This window comes from Plecotus auritus (genome assembly GCF_963455305.1).
Source record: "Plecotus auritus genome assembly, chromosome: 8".
Taxonomy (NCBI): Eukaryota; Metazoa; Chordata; class Mammalia; order Chiroptera; family Vespertilionidae; genus Plecotus; species Plecotus auritus.
In genome coordinates, this window is record NC_137782.1 from 128028135 (window position 1) to 128046488 (window position 18354).

An 18354-nucleotide genomic window follows, 5' to 3' on the forward strand; every position below is an offset into this window, starting at 1 on the left:
TCAGATGTCCAATTATGTCCACCCTGGCTGGGTCCAATGCCTGTTGAAAGGGAAGACTCTTCTAGGAAACCACTATCCCCTGCAGGCGGTCACATAGACCTCCTCTTCCCACAGGCCACAGCTCCTCTGCCCCATCTAGTATCCTTTTTGCTGGAAGAACCCAATCGAATCAGGTTATTCTAACACCAACTGCTATTCATGTTTCATCATTCATTTCATTAGATGCTCCCTGGGAAAGACCCAAATCAGAAAAAGTTGAAAGCTATTCTGGACTTTGGTCTCTTTGGCTAATTTCTGCCAAAGATTCCCAAGATGTCTAAATAGGTAGGTATGCTTAGCGAGAAATTCTTGGGTGGTGGCTGCTTTGAGTCATGATCTCCAGGACCTCACCACTCCAGGTGTGGTCCGTGGGCCCACAGCATCCTGAACCCAGAACTTCTGAATCAGAATCGGCCTCTTAGCAGGATCCCCAGGTGATCTGTGTGCACTTTAAAGTGCTTGAAGCACTGGACTAGGAGGCCAGGGACTGAATGGTAGGGCTGAGACTTTTTGCATCAAACAGTTCAGTCAATGAAGGCCCATAGACCTGGCACTCATAACAGGTGAACACGATGGATAAGTGGGCACAACAGAGATAGATCTTCTAGGTCCCAATTGAAACTTGCATATTTTTGCAACTTATGACCCAAGGAATCAAAACCTGAAGGCTTTTGTCCTCTGTAAAATGTTTGGATGTTTAAATCCTTAATAAAGCTCAGATTATCAGAGTGCCACCAAAAAAAAAAAAAAAAATCATGAAGGACAGGGAAGGATCAATTTAATACTCAGATCAGCCAGAGAGGCTGATAATCCACTGGGCTGGGGTGGCCCCTGGTAGAGGACACAGGATCTGAAGGGACCATCAAGAATCATGAAAGAGTCAAAGAAATAAGTAAAGAGAAACACTAACTCCTAAACAAGAGGTGGCAACAAGAGCCCCGAGTGGACAGGAGAGCTCTGAGTAGACCCACCCCCCGACACCAGTGGCCAGCAGCCTTCAGAAATCACCTCCACCCTCGCCAAGAAGGACACCCTCCCAGCTCCCACTTGCCTAGCTGGGAACTTTATTCTACAAAGACCCTCAACGCCACAGTCCATCTCCACCTCCCAGAATGTAAAACAGCGTTGGCGCCTAGAGTCACTGGGGTCTCTCTCGAGGCTGTCAGGGGTCCCCAAGTGCTCTGGGAGCCCTATTACTATGGGTCCCGAAGGCTGACTCACTGGGGGTGTTTCTTGTAGACGGAGCCATCGACCCCAATGGTGGAGCGCAGGCGCTCCTCGCCCTTGTTCTCCTTGATGCGCCGCAGTACAGCCGCCAGGGTGGCCGCGCACAGGTTGGCTGAGCGCGTGGACACGATCTGGCAGATGCGGTGAGTGGCCACGCAGTCCTCCTGTGTCGGCTCTATGCCCAGCCGCACCAGGACCTCGTGAGCCTTCCGGATACCGTCCTTCTCCCTGAGAAACAGAAAGAGAGTGTGTGGGCACATGTGCAACCCACTGTGGCCAGTGGGAGAGGGGTGGGGATGGGGGTGGTGGTGAGGAGGAGGCCAGGAAACCCCGCAGCTTCAGCAAATGTCATCTCCCAGTGAGGGCAGATGTCCACTTCACTGCTCTGCCCACTGATGAGGGGTTGAACAGAGAAGAAACACAAATAAGGCTCCTCTCCCAGACAGACAGACACCCTGCCCTCCCTCCCCCCAGGTGAGTAAAACTATTTCTTAAGAAATAGACCTGTTCTCAGGGCTTTATATACTAATTTGTGTGTGTAAGAGTTTGTGCATTTGCTTGTGTCGTGGGGTAGAGGGAACAGTGTCCCTGCTACCCACCACCTCCCACCATGTGATCCCAGCTGTGGAGCCCACCCTACTTTTTGTAAAGCAGTCAGAGTCTATTGCATTTCAAGACCGAGTGGGCACTGCTATCACTCGTGCTAAAGATGGTCATGAAGCACTGTGCTGCGAGAGTAGCACCCTTCTTAGGGGAACTAAGTGCCTCGCAAATTTGAGGACTTTCCTCCCCTCCGGATTTAACAAGTAGGAACAGTTCCTTCAAGAGTTTCCATTTCCAGTCATTTGAACTGTTTCACTGCTTCCTTTACACCCAAATCACCTCCTCTCCACCAGCTGGTCCCTAAGACAGGGCCGCCTCAAGCCACAAGTGGAAGTTTCAAGAACAGGAAACAAGGCCCAACTCGGGATATTGTTAAATGGGAGACAAAAATGAGGCCACCCTCACTCCCACCCCTGGTGCTCCATGAAAACGCAGCCTTGGCTCCAGCTATTGGGACTAAATGGGTATCTCTTTGGGCCACCCAAGGACCTATTCTCCTGTTATGAAGCAGGGGTCAGAATGGAGTCCTTTTTGAGAATCGCCAGCAGAGAATGAAACATCAGAGCTTCAGAAGGGAAAGGAAATGGATGGAAATGAGTCATTAAGGGGCCAAGAGGGAGCCTCTAGCATTAAGCCAAGACCCTGACCCCCACTCCACGCCAAGCAGGAATGCAAGTGTGACATCTCTGAGCATGGAGGCCAGTCAGCACCAGGAGGCACTTTGGAAATCAGCACACTTAATGGACAAGAGCGGAGACTATTTGTTAAGTGACCTCAAACCACTGGCCCCCCCATGGCCCATGTTGGGCGAGACCCTCTTACTGTCCACATTTGAGGGGTCAAAGGCCAGTGCCCCTTCTTCATCCCCAATGGCCTGACCACTCTTCAGTAGACTGAGAGGGACCCGAAAGCTTACCCTTCAATATCTGAAACATCTTTGGTCTCAAAGCGGCCCTTGGCGAGGAGTTCGGGGCTGAGCTTCCCCCTGAAAAGCAGCTCCTCCTTGGCCATCTTCACCAGGATAAGCCTCACCAGTTCCCCCATGTACATCCCACTGATCATCTTCTCAAATCTGCAGGAAGATACACACCAGAAAACCAATGAAGTCCCTGCTGTCTGTGAGCTCTCAACTTCCCAGAGGAGGCAACATGCACACATGTGGAACTTCAACAATGTTAGAGGCTGATGCACATGGAAGGGTTAACTCGTGTGGCACCGCCTGGGAATGAGCTGTATGAAGTGACAGCCCTGGCAGGGTTGGAGGAGCTGGGGAGCCTGGGCTGTCTCTGCAGGCAGGTGGGCCTTGAACTGTGGAGAGGATGGGCTAATAGCAGGCAAACAAAACATCCGAGGAGTGTGGGACATACTGTAATAGTCTGAAACTTCAATATAGTAAGTTACATGTAAGGTAGTGAGTTTTAAAATTTTTTTTCTCTAGCAAGAAACTGATTTTTGAAAATAAAACCTAATGTAAAATGAACCCCAACATTTATTTACAAGAGAGAAAGGTCCATATGATTAAACTGGGGGGAGGGGTTGTAAGCCCAGCAATTCATCACTTCACACCACCCCTGACCTCTTGCAGGCCATTTGTGAATTCCTAACGTGTGAAAAACTCTGAGGGTGTAGGGAGAAGGAATGATGGGGCAAGATTAGAAAAGCAGGTTGGGACGGCTGAGAAAGAGCTCAAAATGCCTTAAAGTTTCTCAGGAATATGGGAGTGAGAGATGCTGCAAGTTCCTGAGCAGGCAGGTGATAAGATAAAGCATGTAAGAACCACCAGGGCAGGGGCCCAAGCTGAGGGCAGTCGGGGAATTTATTTCTTCAACACTAGATGGCACTGTTTTCTTCAGAAGACAATCTTTCTATCTCAGACTGTGATGGGAAACTAAGCCTTTACAATTCTTCTTGGCAAAGAAGGCCCTTTCTAGATATCTTAGAAAGGATCTGGGTGCTAGGGAGAGGAGGCCCTCGGGGCCTGCAGGCACTAACTGGGCCAGGCTTCACTGAGGAGGCCCACAGCAGGGCTGGGGAAGGGGCTCCGATGTCTCCTGGTGCTGTCTACAAGAGAGGAAGTTGGGCCCTCAGGAAGAGACTTGCTCAAGACCCAAGGTCAAGTATGGCAGAATTGGAGCTAAGTGACGAGCTGGCTAAACTGCTTAAACAGAGGGTGCATTTGAAATGTTTGAGAGCCAGCACAGCCAACTGCCTGGGAGGCAGACCGGCTTCAAGAGCAAGGAACTCGTGTGTGTCGACTTCTCTAAAGAGGTGGTCCTGTGGGAGATGATGGGGGGGGGGCGGGGGGAAGAGGGGGGCTGGCAGTGGGGTTCTGAAGCGTGGGCAGTTTTTTAAAGTTTTTAATTCCAGTTTTTAAAAACACTTTGTTTCCATCAATGTTTGAAAAATATTTATTTGGAGACATATAAAGAGTCAAAGTTTCTCCTCAAGCCCAAAAATAACTTTGGGACTACCACAGCTGACACTGGGATATGTCTTCCCAGACTTTGATTTGATTTGTCTAAGGCTGAGCCAGGGGTGGGATGCCAAGGCCAGGCTGGCAATTCTGTCTTCTAACACTTCAAAGGGCACATAGCTCCTAGGAATGGCGTGGGTTGTCTCGTCAATGGAGGCAGGCAATGAATGACTTTTCAGTCCATAAATTCCTCACCAGCCATGGCAGACATAGCCAGGTTGTTCCTGTGAAAGCTACAAGTAAATGGACTCTCGTTTCAACCTGTGGGAAAGCTTGTGACTTAAATAAATCCTGCGTCCTTGATGAAGCAAGGGCTCTCCCTGTTAAGAAAAAGGCCCCCACTGTTGAGCTGGTTTATAGGGTTGGATTTTCCTCTCCCAGCAGAGATCAGCACTACAAGCTTTCCTGTCAGTCCCAGCAACCAGACCAGAGAGAGCCTGAACTGCTCAAGAGGTTTTGTAATTGCCTGCGAAGCTTGCAGCAACCCCTATTTCAAGATCTTTAAGGGACATTTGGAAAATGTTTGAGAGTGAAATAAGGTTTTGTAAGAGTCAAAAGTAACTAAATACCATGTCTGGCCAGGCTGGAGAGTGTAATATTCAGGGTCCAAATGGAGTCCTTCCTCCAGTTAGTTCACCCCAGGGCCCCTGCTCGGCCACAGATCGAGGGAAGGTGGCCAAGGAGGCCTTGGGTCTGGGTACTGCTGGGGTGAGAGGCCCTGGGACTCCCATGGGGTCCAGCTGAGCTCAGAGGCAGCTCTACCGGAGCTCTAAGTCAGAGCCTCAGCCAGTCATTAGGAGCCACCTATCACAGCCTCGCCGTCGTCTGGGCAGTGACGGGGTGGGAGCTACAAAAGGAGTTTTCACAGACCCAAATCTTGGCCATCTGAACACCTTTCTATGTGGCTCACAAACTATTTCTAAGGGCAACTTGCAAATTGAAGGTGGAAAGAAAGAGCAGGGCCACACACTTAGATTCAGAATATGACTTTGTGAAACTACTGTTCTGAAGGATAAAGCACATTATTACCTGGTGTGTCTGCCTGCTCTGACTTTTTTAGAGCCCCCTCAGAAATTTACAGTCACAATGTGTGTAATGAGCACAAATTCCCATGACCAATGGGCACCTTGGCAACCTTTGAGGGATATGACTGTAAAGCAAAAATGAGAACCACCACCTAGCCTGGCGAGCCCCCAACCTAACTCCTGAGACCACTCCCCAAGCCCTCTGCTCACAGTTGCTTCCCGGGGTTCAGGGAGCCCATGTCGATCTCCTGGTCAAACTCAGTACGGATGTCATCGAGCACGCCGTCATCCCCAAAGGCCCCCCATTCCATGTTGATGCACATCCGCCCCTCATCGCCTTCCACCATGTCAATATGGCGCATCTCTTCCATGTAGCAGGCATTGCTGCCCGTGCCTGTCCAAAACAAGAGACTGCTCAGTGCATACCCACACGGTCCTCTGCCCAGCACCCATCTCCCACTTGCCCCACCATCCTGATACTGCCCAGGGTGGCTGGCATTCCTGAGAGCAGACTACTGGGCCATTCCAACATGGTCCACTCCATTAACCCCCCCAACTCCACTAGTACTGGCTCAGCCCTCCAAAGTGACTATACCATTATCTTCCAAAATGAAGTACAAAGGGATATCCAGGCCATGACCCCCTCCTCCCTTTCCAGCCCACACCCCACTCCATTGGCCAATATCAGCCCTCACACCCAGTGCTCACGTACCCACAATGAGACCAATCTCGCAGTTCTGGTCATCATAACCACAGGTCATCATGGTCCCAACTGTGTCATTCACCACAGCCACAATATCAATATCAAAGTCCTGCAGAGGGGAAAGGAGAGATCTGATCTTCACCATCACAGAAAGGTCACATATGTGAAGATGGAGAAAAAGAGTAGCAAGACACACAGCTCAAGAGTAACAGGACCTCCTCCTGATTAACCCTACTCAAAACCAAAGAAAGTTATATCTGGAAATCAGGTCCAGATCTAGTCTAACAGCTGCATCTCACTCCCCATCCTGAAGGACTTCCCAACACCAGCCCTGTGGTCTAGTTCAAAGCCATCCCTGCACTAAGAATAGCCCGTCATGTCATCATTGTCATCTTCTCCTCTTTCTTCTTTTCCTTTACCTCTCTCTCCCTCACTCCCTTCCAGGAAGTCATATCTTTCTGTGACCTTTATCTTGTCCTTTCTCTGCCACATTCCACCCTAATGCCAATAGCATCCCAACTTTCTTTCTTGAAAATGATGGTCAAGTCTTTTTCAGGTTAAGTACTAAAGGGATCTTCTTGTACCATGGCTAAGATTTTTATCCATCATGATAATCTTAACCCCAAAGATATCTGATCATTTATAAGATTCTTGGGGTAGTAATTGTTTTACAATATATGTGTGTGAAATCATTATGTGGTGCATCTTAAACTGATACAGAGCTGTATGTCAATTATATTTCAATAATACTGGAAAAAAATATACATTATTGAGTAAACATAGCAAGGAAGAAGAAAGAAAACCTCACCTAAGAATCACAAAGGTCCTCATACTGTGTTGAGAACAGACTAGGGAAGGCTTCAGAGTGGACTCAAAAGAACCTTAAGTCCTGCCTCCCCATCCCCGCCACCCTTACTCACCCCTCTCCTCTGGATGGCCTTCCGGATCAGAGTAACCACGTCTTTGCCTTCCACACCACTGGACTTGAACCCCTTGGTCCATGAGACCAGGAAACTCTGGAAAAGAACCAAGGATTGAACATTAATTCCTTACAAAACTCAGACCACACTCCTCAAACAACCATTAGTAGAGCCCTCTGCCATGGGGCTAACTAAACGATTGCCATGCTTGAATGTGTATATTGCTTCCTAACTAGCGTAGGAAGAAGCCTGTAAGAAGCCCATCAAAGACCCAGTAAGAAAATTAAATTATTTCTTCATGATCAACTGCCCCCAAAACTGAAAAGGGCAGGCTATAGAACTGCCAAAATAAGGTATTGCAACCTCTAATCCAACTCCCCAGGCATCTTTCTTTCAAAGATATGTATCACAACACTTTAGATCAAAGGAGTTCCTGACTAATTTCTCACTCCTATGTCCCTAAAAGGGATAAGGATAATGTGCAGTGTATGTGGGGTTGTGCACTGTCCTTTGAGGGTAAAGATCCCCCTTCTCTGCTACTTCTTCACCATCCCCCACAACACACACACCTACACACACACACTCAGTAGCTCAGAACTCTCAAGATACAAACCTCGTCCACACAACTATCAGAGCCACCTCCAACACCATAGCAGCACTTGGCTCAGAATTCTTCCTCATCCTCCCAGCCCAAAGAATGAAACAACAGAAGTGTCTGAAGAGCTCATTTTACTCACCTCATCTAGTTTCGTTTGGATGCAGGGGAATGAGAACGTAAAGCCCAAGGGGAGCTTCTTGTCTTTGATTTGTAGCTTATCCATGAAGTTAGCCAGGCATTCGGCAATGTGGTCAAACAGCTAAGGGTACATGACACACGAAGATGAGCAGGGAGGCAAAATGGCACAGCGATTAAGAGCACACACTTTGGGCTCTGAAAGGAACTAGCTGAATGCATGCAAGGTATGCATCCCCTGTGAAATCTATTTTCTCAGTCTATAGCACAGGGATGCTAACCAAAAGGATTAAATGAGGCAATACACATAAGGGCTTAACACTAGTTAGTGCTTATTAAGTACTGTCTTCCACTTCAACCACTTATCCATACCACTATCAAAATAATCCCATGAGGCAGGGGAAAGCACAGCCAGAGCTAATCAGAAAGGCATTGCATGTCCTAGAAACAGAACATCCTTTGGTGGCCTTGTCAGAACCCCCCTTGACATTGATGCACAGCCGAATGCCTTACCAAAAAGGGAAGCCCATCACAGTGCTAACAAGCATTTTAACATCCCTGTCTCCCCTGATTGGGAGAGTGGGTAGGACATTCTCTGTTGGCATCCTATGAGGAGACCTAACAAAAACAAGTAACTTTTGCCCCAGTCAGTTTGGCTCAGTGGATAGAGCGTTGGCCTGCAGACTGAAGGGTCCTGGGTTCAATTCCATCAAGGATGCATGCCCGGGTTGCGGGCTGGGGGCGTGCAAGAGGCAGCTAGTCGGTGATTCTCTCTCATCATTGATGTTTCTATCTCTCTCTTCCTCTCCCTTCCTCTCTGAAATCAATAAAAATAAATAACAAGTAAGTTTTATATTTTGTCTCCATTCTAGAAAACTCATTTCTTGGGGGCAATTCAAACAAATTATCTTTGCTTTCTAAAACAGTGGAATATCTACCCTAGCCAGTTTGGCTCAGTGGATTGAGCGCTGGCCTGCGGACTGACAGGTCCTGGGTTCGATTCCAGTCAAGGGCACATGGCCAGGTTGTGGGCTCCATTCCCATTGTGGGGCGTGCAGGAGGCAGCCACTCAATGATTCTCTCTCATCATTGATGTTTCTATCTCTCTCTCCCTCGCCCTTCCTCTCCAAAAGAAAAAAGGAAAAAAAAAAAATGGAACATCCAATGAGCCCGTGAAAGGCACTGAAGAATAAATAGGATTTTGTGGATGGGCAGCCTCACAACCATGACTATGCTAAGCAGGACTGGCAGCACCTAGGAAAAATCCTAAACTTAAGAAAAACCTGTATTGACAATTGCCCAGGTTTTCGATCAGTCCCAAAGCTCAAAGTCCCATGGCTTCCTTCTTGCCTACTCAGCATCCTCAAAAAGAAGTTGGTGACCCCTCCAGATGCTTAGAGGCTGAGGCCAGGGTATTCTGGTACAAAAAGTAAGCAGAGGCCAAAGAGACTGAGCAGATTCCAAGGGCCAGGTTGACAAAGATGACAAAATCTAAAAGCTAAGGGGATAAAGGAGAATAACCTTTTCCTCCCCAGACAGAAGTCAGGAAGATTCCACTGAACAAGCTGTTCCCAAAGTATGGTTTGCAACCAGCAGTATTATCACCGCCCATGCAAATTCTAGGGCCCTCCAGCTGATCCTGAAGCAGTGGTTAGAGAACCACTGCACTAAACCACAAAAGTATTTGCATTTGTAAAGAAACTAAAGACATCCAGGTGACAGGCTAGGTGGATAGCTGGTATATCTCAGTGGGAGGGATCCATGAAGACAAGGCCACACTTATCTAGAAGGTAGCCAGCTCTAACTGAACTTCCTGCACGGATCCTGTCTCCGTCTGATCAACTGCAAGTCACTTCAGCTGAGTCTGAACCAAAACACACTCAGGAGCAAAGACAGGGCCCTCTCACTAAGAGGTTCACCTCATAAGTGCCAACTCCCTTGAGCAGAGGTCAAGTATTTTAATATGTAAATAGGGTTTCTAGATAGCTATTCAGAAAGTTCTGTTCTTTTGTTGGACAGTCAATCAGAGACAAAATTTATGATATGGTTAAACAAACTCCCAGCACCTTCTTCCTGGTACTCTAGTCAAAATGATCTTTAATACAAATAGTCTTTATTTAAAAAAAAAAAAGAGAGAGAGAGAGAAAGCTATAGAAGCTGTGCAAAGAGATGAGGCCAATCATCAGAGCTAGGGGAGCTTTAGAAGACGTAAAAACAAAATGGATTCCCCTCACCCAGCCCTACTCACTGTCCCCTTTCCAACTGCCCTGCCAACAAGGGAGGCAGAACAGAGAGAGAGGCAGTGAAGAGGCATTAAATAATGTGCTGCCCAGTATAGCAGCCACGAACCATCATTGGCTATTTCAATGAATTAGAATTTCAAAAATTAACCCTTTGTACTCCATAAGCATCTATAGACACAAGGATGGTTTCCATTTTGGACGCATGGCAGTTAACTGGTTAAAAATCCACTTCCTCAGTCATGCTAGCCACATTTCAAGTGCTCAGTGTCACAGGTGGCTCGTGGCTACCGTATTGCGCAAGATGATAAGGAACAGTTCCACTGTTGCGAAAAGTTCTATTGGACAGTGCTGAGTTGGAAGAACCTACAACAAGTGGGGAAGAGGAGACCATCTGCTTCCTTAATTAGAAGACTATCTCCTTTTCTGTTAGCTGATGATCTGAAGATAAGATGCTGAGAGAAAGAACTACTACCTTCCTGCCATAAAAAGGCTCAAAGGGCATCATTTTATGAAGTTAGAAAGATTTACTTTTCTTTATTGGCCTGAGAATCTACTCACTTCCCTTCCCATAAGATACACTTAACAAATCTAAAGAGGCTGAAAATAATGGCTGGTCTGTGGCGGTCACCCATCGACCAGATATTTCTGGTGTGGTGGCAATGAGTGCCCCCTCTGTAGGAGGGCTCTCCTGGGGGAGCCTTTGAGAGGGAGAACCCCCAAAGGGCCTACCCCACAGGATCTCAAGTCTGCACCAGCCCCTTCAGGGTGTACCTCCTACACTGGAAGCAGGGACAGGTAGGCAGGACCCAGGGAGCACCACTCATGGACCTCATCAAGTAGCCTACAAAGTGGACAGAGCCCCCTTCCTCCCCCAGAGTTGTGAAAGCACAGGCTCTAGTCATGGATCTGGCTTTGTGTCTTGCCTCTGGCCCCTCCCATTTCTGTGATCTAAGGCCAAGTCACTCGTTTTTCAAAGCCCAATCCCATATGTATAAAGTGGAGATAACAGGAGAACCCAGCCTCATGGGGCTCTTGAGGATAGAATGAGAATATCCATAAAGTGCTTTTGCTCAGACAATAGGTCATCACGTACCAGCTCTTCCTCCTGATGGTTACTCATTCCCTTCAACACAACATTACTGCTTTCTATGGGGGGAGGGAGGGGGGCAGTTGCTGGTGGTCCAGCTGGGTTTTAAGTCCTGAAGGAGAAAAGGCAGGACTTTGATTTCCAACAAGGATCAGTGTACAATGTATGGTAGGTGTTCAGTTCATGTTTGAAGACTACCTTGATGGCAATCCCATCCTTGTACATGTTTTTCTATTACTGAGAAGATCCTTACTTGGATTTCACGTTTCTTCTCCATCCGCTTCTTTTATTGTGGGGATTCTGAGAACAAAACGTGGCTCTAGAAGCCACTGAGGTATGAGGCTAACTAAGCATGATTTGGGGGTCCATGCGGAAACACATGGTGCCCACTGGGATGCCAGCTGGGGCTGATGCCCCAAAGCTTGATTTTGATATTTTCTCATCAGGTTCCCATCCCTGCGTACAAAACCCTTTCTGTTTTAGATGGTCAAGGACAGAGAAAGCCAATAACCAGAAAAGCAAAGGGGCAGGTTCCATTTTCACATGATGGTATGATGACAACTGTGAGTCAAAAGGTGCTTCAGAGTGACCGCAGTGGCAGGTGACAGTGTCAAACCACAGTTGTGTATTCCACTGGCTCACCATTCAGAGGTACCACTAACAAGGTGTCCAGAGTGTGGGCCCAGCCTCCTGACAACGGGCTTTCCTCAGCAACCAACATGTGTGAGCAGACCTCAAAACCCCTCCTGCTCCAACACATCCAGACCCCAGGGTCTCATGCACATGCTCCAGACCATGTGCACCTCTCCTGATGGAGGTCCCACTTCGCTTTCAGGCGTGGAGGGGATCACCATGCAGAGAGGTCAGGGAATTCAAGCTCCAGCCTGGGTCTCCGCCCTCCAGACACAGAGGAGGAGCAGTGTCTGCTCCTTTGTGGCCCAGAGCCCCCGAGCCGCTGAGACAAGGTTCGGACCTGCGTGCCGCTGCCGCGCATGATGTCCTCGGGGATGGCGTAGATCTGGTTCTCCATCTCCACCTTCTGGAGCCCATTGTCCGTCACTCTCACCCGAAGCACGCGAAAGTTGGTCCCTCCAAGGTCCAGAGCCAGGAACTCTCCATGTTCTGCAGATAGGAAGAGCCACTCTCAGTTCGGAAAAGACAAGCTCAAACTGCTTCACAGAGACCATGACTTAAAACCCACAAGTCCTGCCATAAATGGAGTCCTTAATATCCATGGAGTCCTTAAAACCCATGAGATCATAAATACTAGTGATCCCTGCTAATGGGGTGTATGACAGGTCTTAATTTTTTCTATACAACTTTATGTACTGAGTCTTTTTCTTAATGCTAAGCACTCTTACGTTACTTTTAGAATTCACATAAACCATGAGACAGTTTCACATCCAATGATGGGGCACCCACCCCGTCACAGAGCTATTTCCCAGGGGCTCCCAGCCAAGTCCCCTTCGAGCTTGTGGGGCCCATCCAGCCCTGCGCCAGGAGTCCCTGCCTACCATTTTGTTCTTCATGCCCCCAGGATACCCAGCATGCTGCTACAGGCCTGGGGGTCCCTGGGCGTTCTGCCAAATTGTGATCCCTGTCCAAATTTACTTTTAACGTTCGCATACAGTGACAGCAATGTATGAGAGGGTCACATGATGGAGTGGGCTGGGGCCCAAATGGCTATGAATTAAGGGGCCTAGCAAATAAGCTAAGCAGGTACCCCTCAAAAAAATTCCAGGCTCATTCACATGTGAGAGAAGGCTGACCCAAGAGTATGTAAAACAAGTCAGGCCAGTGGGCTGTTCCACTCAGACCAGCCACAGAGCTGAGCGGACGGGAAGAGGGAATCTCCACAGGCGCAGTGGATCAAGATCCTCAGTCAGTGTCACCAGGAAGGCAAAGTCCCTCCCCTCTGGGAAACAAGCAGTGCACACAGAAAACACCCCGATTCCAGGCAGTAATACAGCTGGCTGCAGGGACCTGCTCTGCTGTATGGCACAGAATGGAAGTGCTGAAGAGGTGCAGAGGCCAGAGCCAGGGCTGGGGGAGGGAGCTGGGCTCGCCCCCTCGGCAGCCTCCTCCACCGTGAGGGCTCCCAGTCTCCCACCTCCCTGCTGCACATCTTCTCAAAGGACACAGGGTTACTTCCTTGGGATTCACCGATTGGCATGTTTGTCAACACAACCCCTTCCCCGATGGGAAACTGCCACTGAAGTACGCTGGAATAGGTTGGAGGGCCGGGGAAATGCTCCGATTAAATGAACCACCCAGGGTTTATTGTGCGCCCAGCCCCCCTCGGCAGCTCACTCTCAGGCCCTGAGAAAAGCCATGTGTGCCCGGCGCCCTGAGGGCACGCCCCACGTCCCCTACAGCCCCTGGGATGGACATGACCCACCCAAGGTTCCATGGGGACTCGCCTCCACACAACCGTAGTCAGATGGTTTGATACACAGAGAATATCAGAACTGGAGCCCACATTCCTATGGCAGAACTCGGCCACGTTTTGGCCATGGCAACTTCCTGAGCCTCAGCTGCCTCATCTCTAAAATGGCAACATCAGACATGGTGTGGTTGTTGTGAGGGGAAAAACTAGAAAATGTGCCTCAGGTACCCAGCACAGGGCCAAGAACTTGGGACACACAAAATAAGTAAAAGAAACTTTCCATCCAGGCTCCCAGCAAACACTGCGCGATGCCCACACCCGAGCCTCTCAGACTGAAAAGTCACATCAACATTGCGGGGGAGACTGAAGTGACCTGTCCAAGAAAAGCCACTGGAATCTGCTCCCGTGACTTGGGCATTCCTCCACAGGCATGCAAACTTTCTGTCCCCTCCCTGGCAGCTAGAACCCCCTCCTGCTTTACTATCTAGTTGTTAAGTAGCTGGGACAACCTCAGCCCCACCTGGGGGACTCTGCTCCCCGCCTGGCCATGGGCGATGCTTCCAGGCACTCCAATTCTGAGCGTCCCCAGGTAGCGGGACTCAGCCAGATTGTAGGAAACGCTATGTATGGTTGCATGAGGGATAAAAAAAAAAAAATCAAAGATGATCTGCCCGCATCAGCACTCTGCAGCCGGACACACGCAACCCGCTGACTCGGCAGCCACGGGGGACTGAGGCAGCCGAGGCTGCCCGCTGGCTGGTCCCGATCCCAGCTCAGTTCACTGGAGGGACAGACGCAGCTCCATCGAAAATGGCGCTTTTGCCCTGGCTGGTTTGGCTCAGTGGATAGAGCGTTGGCCTTCGGACTGAAGGGTCCCGGGTTTGATTCCAGTCAAGGGCACATGCCCGGGTTGCAGGCTAGACCCAAGTAGGGGGCATGCAGGAGGAAGCCAATCCATGATTCTCTCTCATCACTGATGTCTCTCTCTCTCTCTCTTCCTCTCTGAAATATATATATATATATATATATATATATATATATATATATATATATATATATATAGAATGGCAGTTTTGCAGTAGTATTTTCTAATGGACTAAAGGGAAACCTCAAATAATAAAGTACTGCCAATAATTTCATTCCGAGGTCAGAACGTCATCTTTGCTTTCTTTTCAGAATCCGCTGGAACAGACATTCCTCTGCATCCCTCCTCCTCAGCACCACCTCCACAATAATACACGCACCACTACCACAGCCAAGGACTATATTCTTTCCAAAGTCCGCAATCTCGGGGGCAGGCCCAGCACCACGATTCCTCGAGTTAAATCTTCAGGTGACTCCTCGAGGCCATCAACAGATCCCTCTCCTAGTGCTCACCTCCTCGCCCCACGTGGGACAGCGGCTAAGAGCTGGGTCTTAAGAGACGGGTGGGCAGACTTCGTTTTGAATTCCAGCTCAGCATTGTCACCTTCCCTGTACAATGGGGCTCACAATGCTGACTTCTGGGGTTCATGAAGCATCCATGAAATACAGGACATGTTGTATGTGAATATATAGGTACACGGTAAGTCAATAACCCTCATCGTTATTATTCCTTTGTGTGACTACGTAGCTCCCCTCCTAGTTCTTTTCAACCCCTCCAATCCCTACCTACTCCTATTCCTATTCCTGGCTCAAGTCCTATCTCCACTGTCACCCTTCTGGGACATTCCAGAAGCCCAGAGCGGACAGTGAGCGTGTGATGGGACGTGAAGGAGGATTGCATCTAGGGGCCTGGGACAGTCACACTGGACAGGAAGGAGCAAGGCTCTGGGGCAGGAAAACATGCCAATATCAGGTTTCTTAAGAAGGTACAAGGCCTCCCTGGCTGGTTGAGTGTCACCCTATGCACCAAGAGTTCGCCAGTCTGATTCCCAGACAGGGCACATGCCTGAATTGCAGGCTCAATCTCCAGTAAGGGGCATGCAGGAGGCAGCCAACTGAAGGTTCTCTCTCTCCCTCTCCCTCCCCAAAATTAATAAAAGCCTATTTAAAAAAAAAAAAAAAAGGAAGGCATAAGGCCACGTGGCAGAGGACCCAGTAAGGCTCAGAGAGATCATTCTGAGTGGTTGCAATTGGCATTTGAGGCAATGTACTAAGAAAACATCTCATACTGCATTTGCTCATTGTTAAACGAAATGTTTGAGTGTCCAATGTGGGATTTATGTGAGACCCTCAGGTCAGAGGTAAGGCTTCCTTTGTTGTTAAGTGTGCTGTTGTGTCTTGGAAACAATTTTACCTTTTTAAAAATAACAAAATACAAACATCTGAATGAAAACCAAACATCTCTTTTCTTCTCTACACCCAGTAAGTACACTATTAATGTTATTGGGTGTCCTTAGATATATTTATTTTATCAAGACAGGGAAGGCTGTTAACTGACATTCCAAGAAAAGAGTTTGAATTTCTGGTTCTAAGGATGTGTTTTTAATTTGGAAGATATCGCCAAATGACCTTCCTGAAAGTTCTCACCAGTTTCCAGACAAACCAGCAGGTGGGATTCACTCCCACCAGTGGCCGACGTTATGCAGCAATTAATCTTTGCCAACCTCCTAGGCCTAAGTGGCATCTCCTTTTTTAAACTTGGTTTCCTTCTTTTGTGTGAGGTTAGACATTTTGAATTATTAAAAGGCCTTTTGGATTCCTTTTTCTGTGCATTTTCTATTCACAACTTTTCCCTTTTTTTAAAAAAAAATCATCATTTTCTTAATAACCTAAAAGAGCTCTTTGTATATTAGGGAAAATGGTTTCATTGGTTGTATATTTGCAATTATTTTTTCCAGTGATACTTGTCTTTTAATTTTGTTTGTGGTATTTCTGCCATTCAGAAATGTTTATTTTTTATGTTGTCAAAATATTTCTGGTTTCTGGGTTTTAGGTTATGTCCCAAGAAATTCTGAAGATTACATTAGCTCACCCTCTTTCTAAATCTCTCTGATTACTCCAAATGTGGTCACCACCACTGCTAAAGTAAAGGAAGCAAGGTTTCACCATCGGTTTGGTTGAAAAATAAAATTCACCTTCCACTTTATGAAGTGGCTGTTTTGAAAAACGAAGCGAAGAACACTGTCTTTGTCTCTCTTGTCCCTAGGACAGAGTTCAAACTTTCTCACTGGAATCTGGATTATTGTAAGAATAACCAGGGGTCCTCAAACTTTTTAAACAGAGGGCCAGTTCACTGTCCCTCAGACCGTTGGAGGGCTGGACTATAGTTTAAAAAAAAAAAACTATGAACAAATTCCTATGCGCACTGCGGGCCCGGGACGAGTAGGCTGCTAAGCAGGACAGGCAGCGGCACCCGGCGGGCCAGATAAATGTCCTCGGCTGGCCGCATGTGGCCCGCAGGCCACAGTTTGAGGACCCCTGAGACAGAGGCAGGTGTGAGGGAGATTTAGTTGACTGAAGGCCCAACATGCAGGTGCTTTTAATGGACGAGAAACTGACATTTGTTAAGTGATGGTCACTTTGTCTATTAACTTTATCTCATCAATCCTCAACAACCCTGTTAGGCATTGTAATCCCGATTTTATGGATAAGAAAACCAGCCTTCAACTCCAGGTCTGGCTCTCCAGCAAAGCTGTCTCCAGCAATGAGCAAGGAGGCTGCCCAAGGGGAAGTTGTCAATCCTTAAATAAGGAAATCTTCACTCACAACGCCAAGAGCATAAAACCCAAAGAAGATTACCAGCAGTCTCCAAGCTGGCCTGGGTGGCAGAGGAAGTGACACTGTGGTTCATAAACTGAGTCACTTAGTTAAGGTCATGCAGGGGTCAATGGGTATTGGCTGACCCCAAAGTCCATGCCTGTCTCTCTGCACCACACCCACTTCTCTTGTGGTCCTGGTTCCTGGAAGCTGAGGATGGCCCAGCACAGAATCCAGGGTGGAAGCAAATAAGCCATAAAGTGGTAAAAATGAAAGCAAAGACACCCTAATCTTTATCAGTAACTGTGGCCCATTCCCCTGGGCCTACTGGAAGGCCAAATGCTTTCAGAATTGAGTGGCAGGTGCCAGACACACACCCACTGGCAAGAAGTGACACGCCCTTCTCCCCAGAGGAACCCAGGGTCTACTAAACTGGTTGATGCAGGCTTTTTTGTAGCCACAAATACGTGTCATCTCATGCAATTATACCAAACCTCTACTCCCGCCTTACTGGATACTCGCCAAGCCCTCTTAGCTGAAGATCTTTCTAATTAAAAGTATCCCCCTCCAAAAAATAGACAAGAAAAAGCGTACAATCCTCTACTAAAAGAAAATAGGACTTAAAGAAGTGACGCTGGCCCACAGTTAAGAGGAACTGGCAATGAGATTAGGTCATGCCACCTTCCATCAAATTGCCTGACAGTTAAGATTCAGGTTGTTCGTTGCTTTGCTGACAGAGGCAGGTGTGAGGGAGATTTAGTTGACGGAAGGCTCAACATGCAGGTGTTTTTAATGGACAAGAAACTAATATTTGTTAAGTGATTGCCCATCATGAACCCTCTATCATTCTGCCCACTTTCAGTGAGGCTCTTAACAAATGCATTAGGTCAGCAAGATAAAGTGTTTTTGTTTCTCCTGGGAATTCACCTGTCTCTGAGAAGAACTCAGATGGCATTTGGCTAACTGCTCAAACATGACAGTCACTGTCATCTTAGTTGACACATCATCAGGAATGTATCTGAGCAGACCATAATGCCAGCATTGTTAGTATCACACTAGCTTGGTACCTGGCAATGTCCATGCAATTTTGAAGGGTGAGGGGCAAGGCCAGATGAATTTTCCAAAAGGGTCTATTTTCAATCATTAGTTATTTGCCACTAATTAAAATAGATCTCCACCTGTTCCTCTCATCAGGCACTTGGATCGGTGTGCCAGCCAGGGCTCTAAGAGTGAC

At 47.9% G+C, this 18354-nt stretch overlaps 1 protein-coding gene across 1 annotated transcript in view; it reads right to left on the reverse strand.

The window, feature by feature from the left end:
* Positions 1-18354, reverse strand: part of HK2 (hexokinase 2) — a 64527-nt gene that overhangs the window by 14308 nt on the left and 31865 nt on the right. Inside the window, exons 3-9 of the mRNA XM_080684676.1 lie at positions 12027-12175; positions 7728-7847; positions 6991-7086; positions 6080-6179; positions 5578-5761; positions 2786-2941; positions 1261-1494 (exon numbers count right to left, since the gene is read on the reverse strand). Of these exons, the coding sequence (XP_080540802.1) occupies positions 1261-1494; positions 2786-2941; positions 5578-5761; positions 6080-6179; positions 6991-7086; positions 7728-7847; positions 12027-12175 (1039 nt within the window). The remainder of the gene's footprint in view (positions 1-1260; positions 1495-2785; positions 2942-5577; positions 5762-6079; positions 6180-6990; positions 7087-7727; positions 7848-12026; positions 12176-18354) is intronic.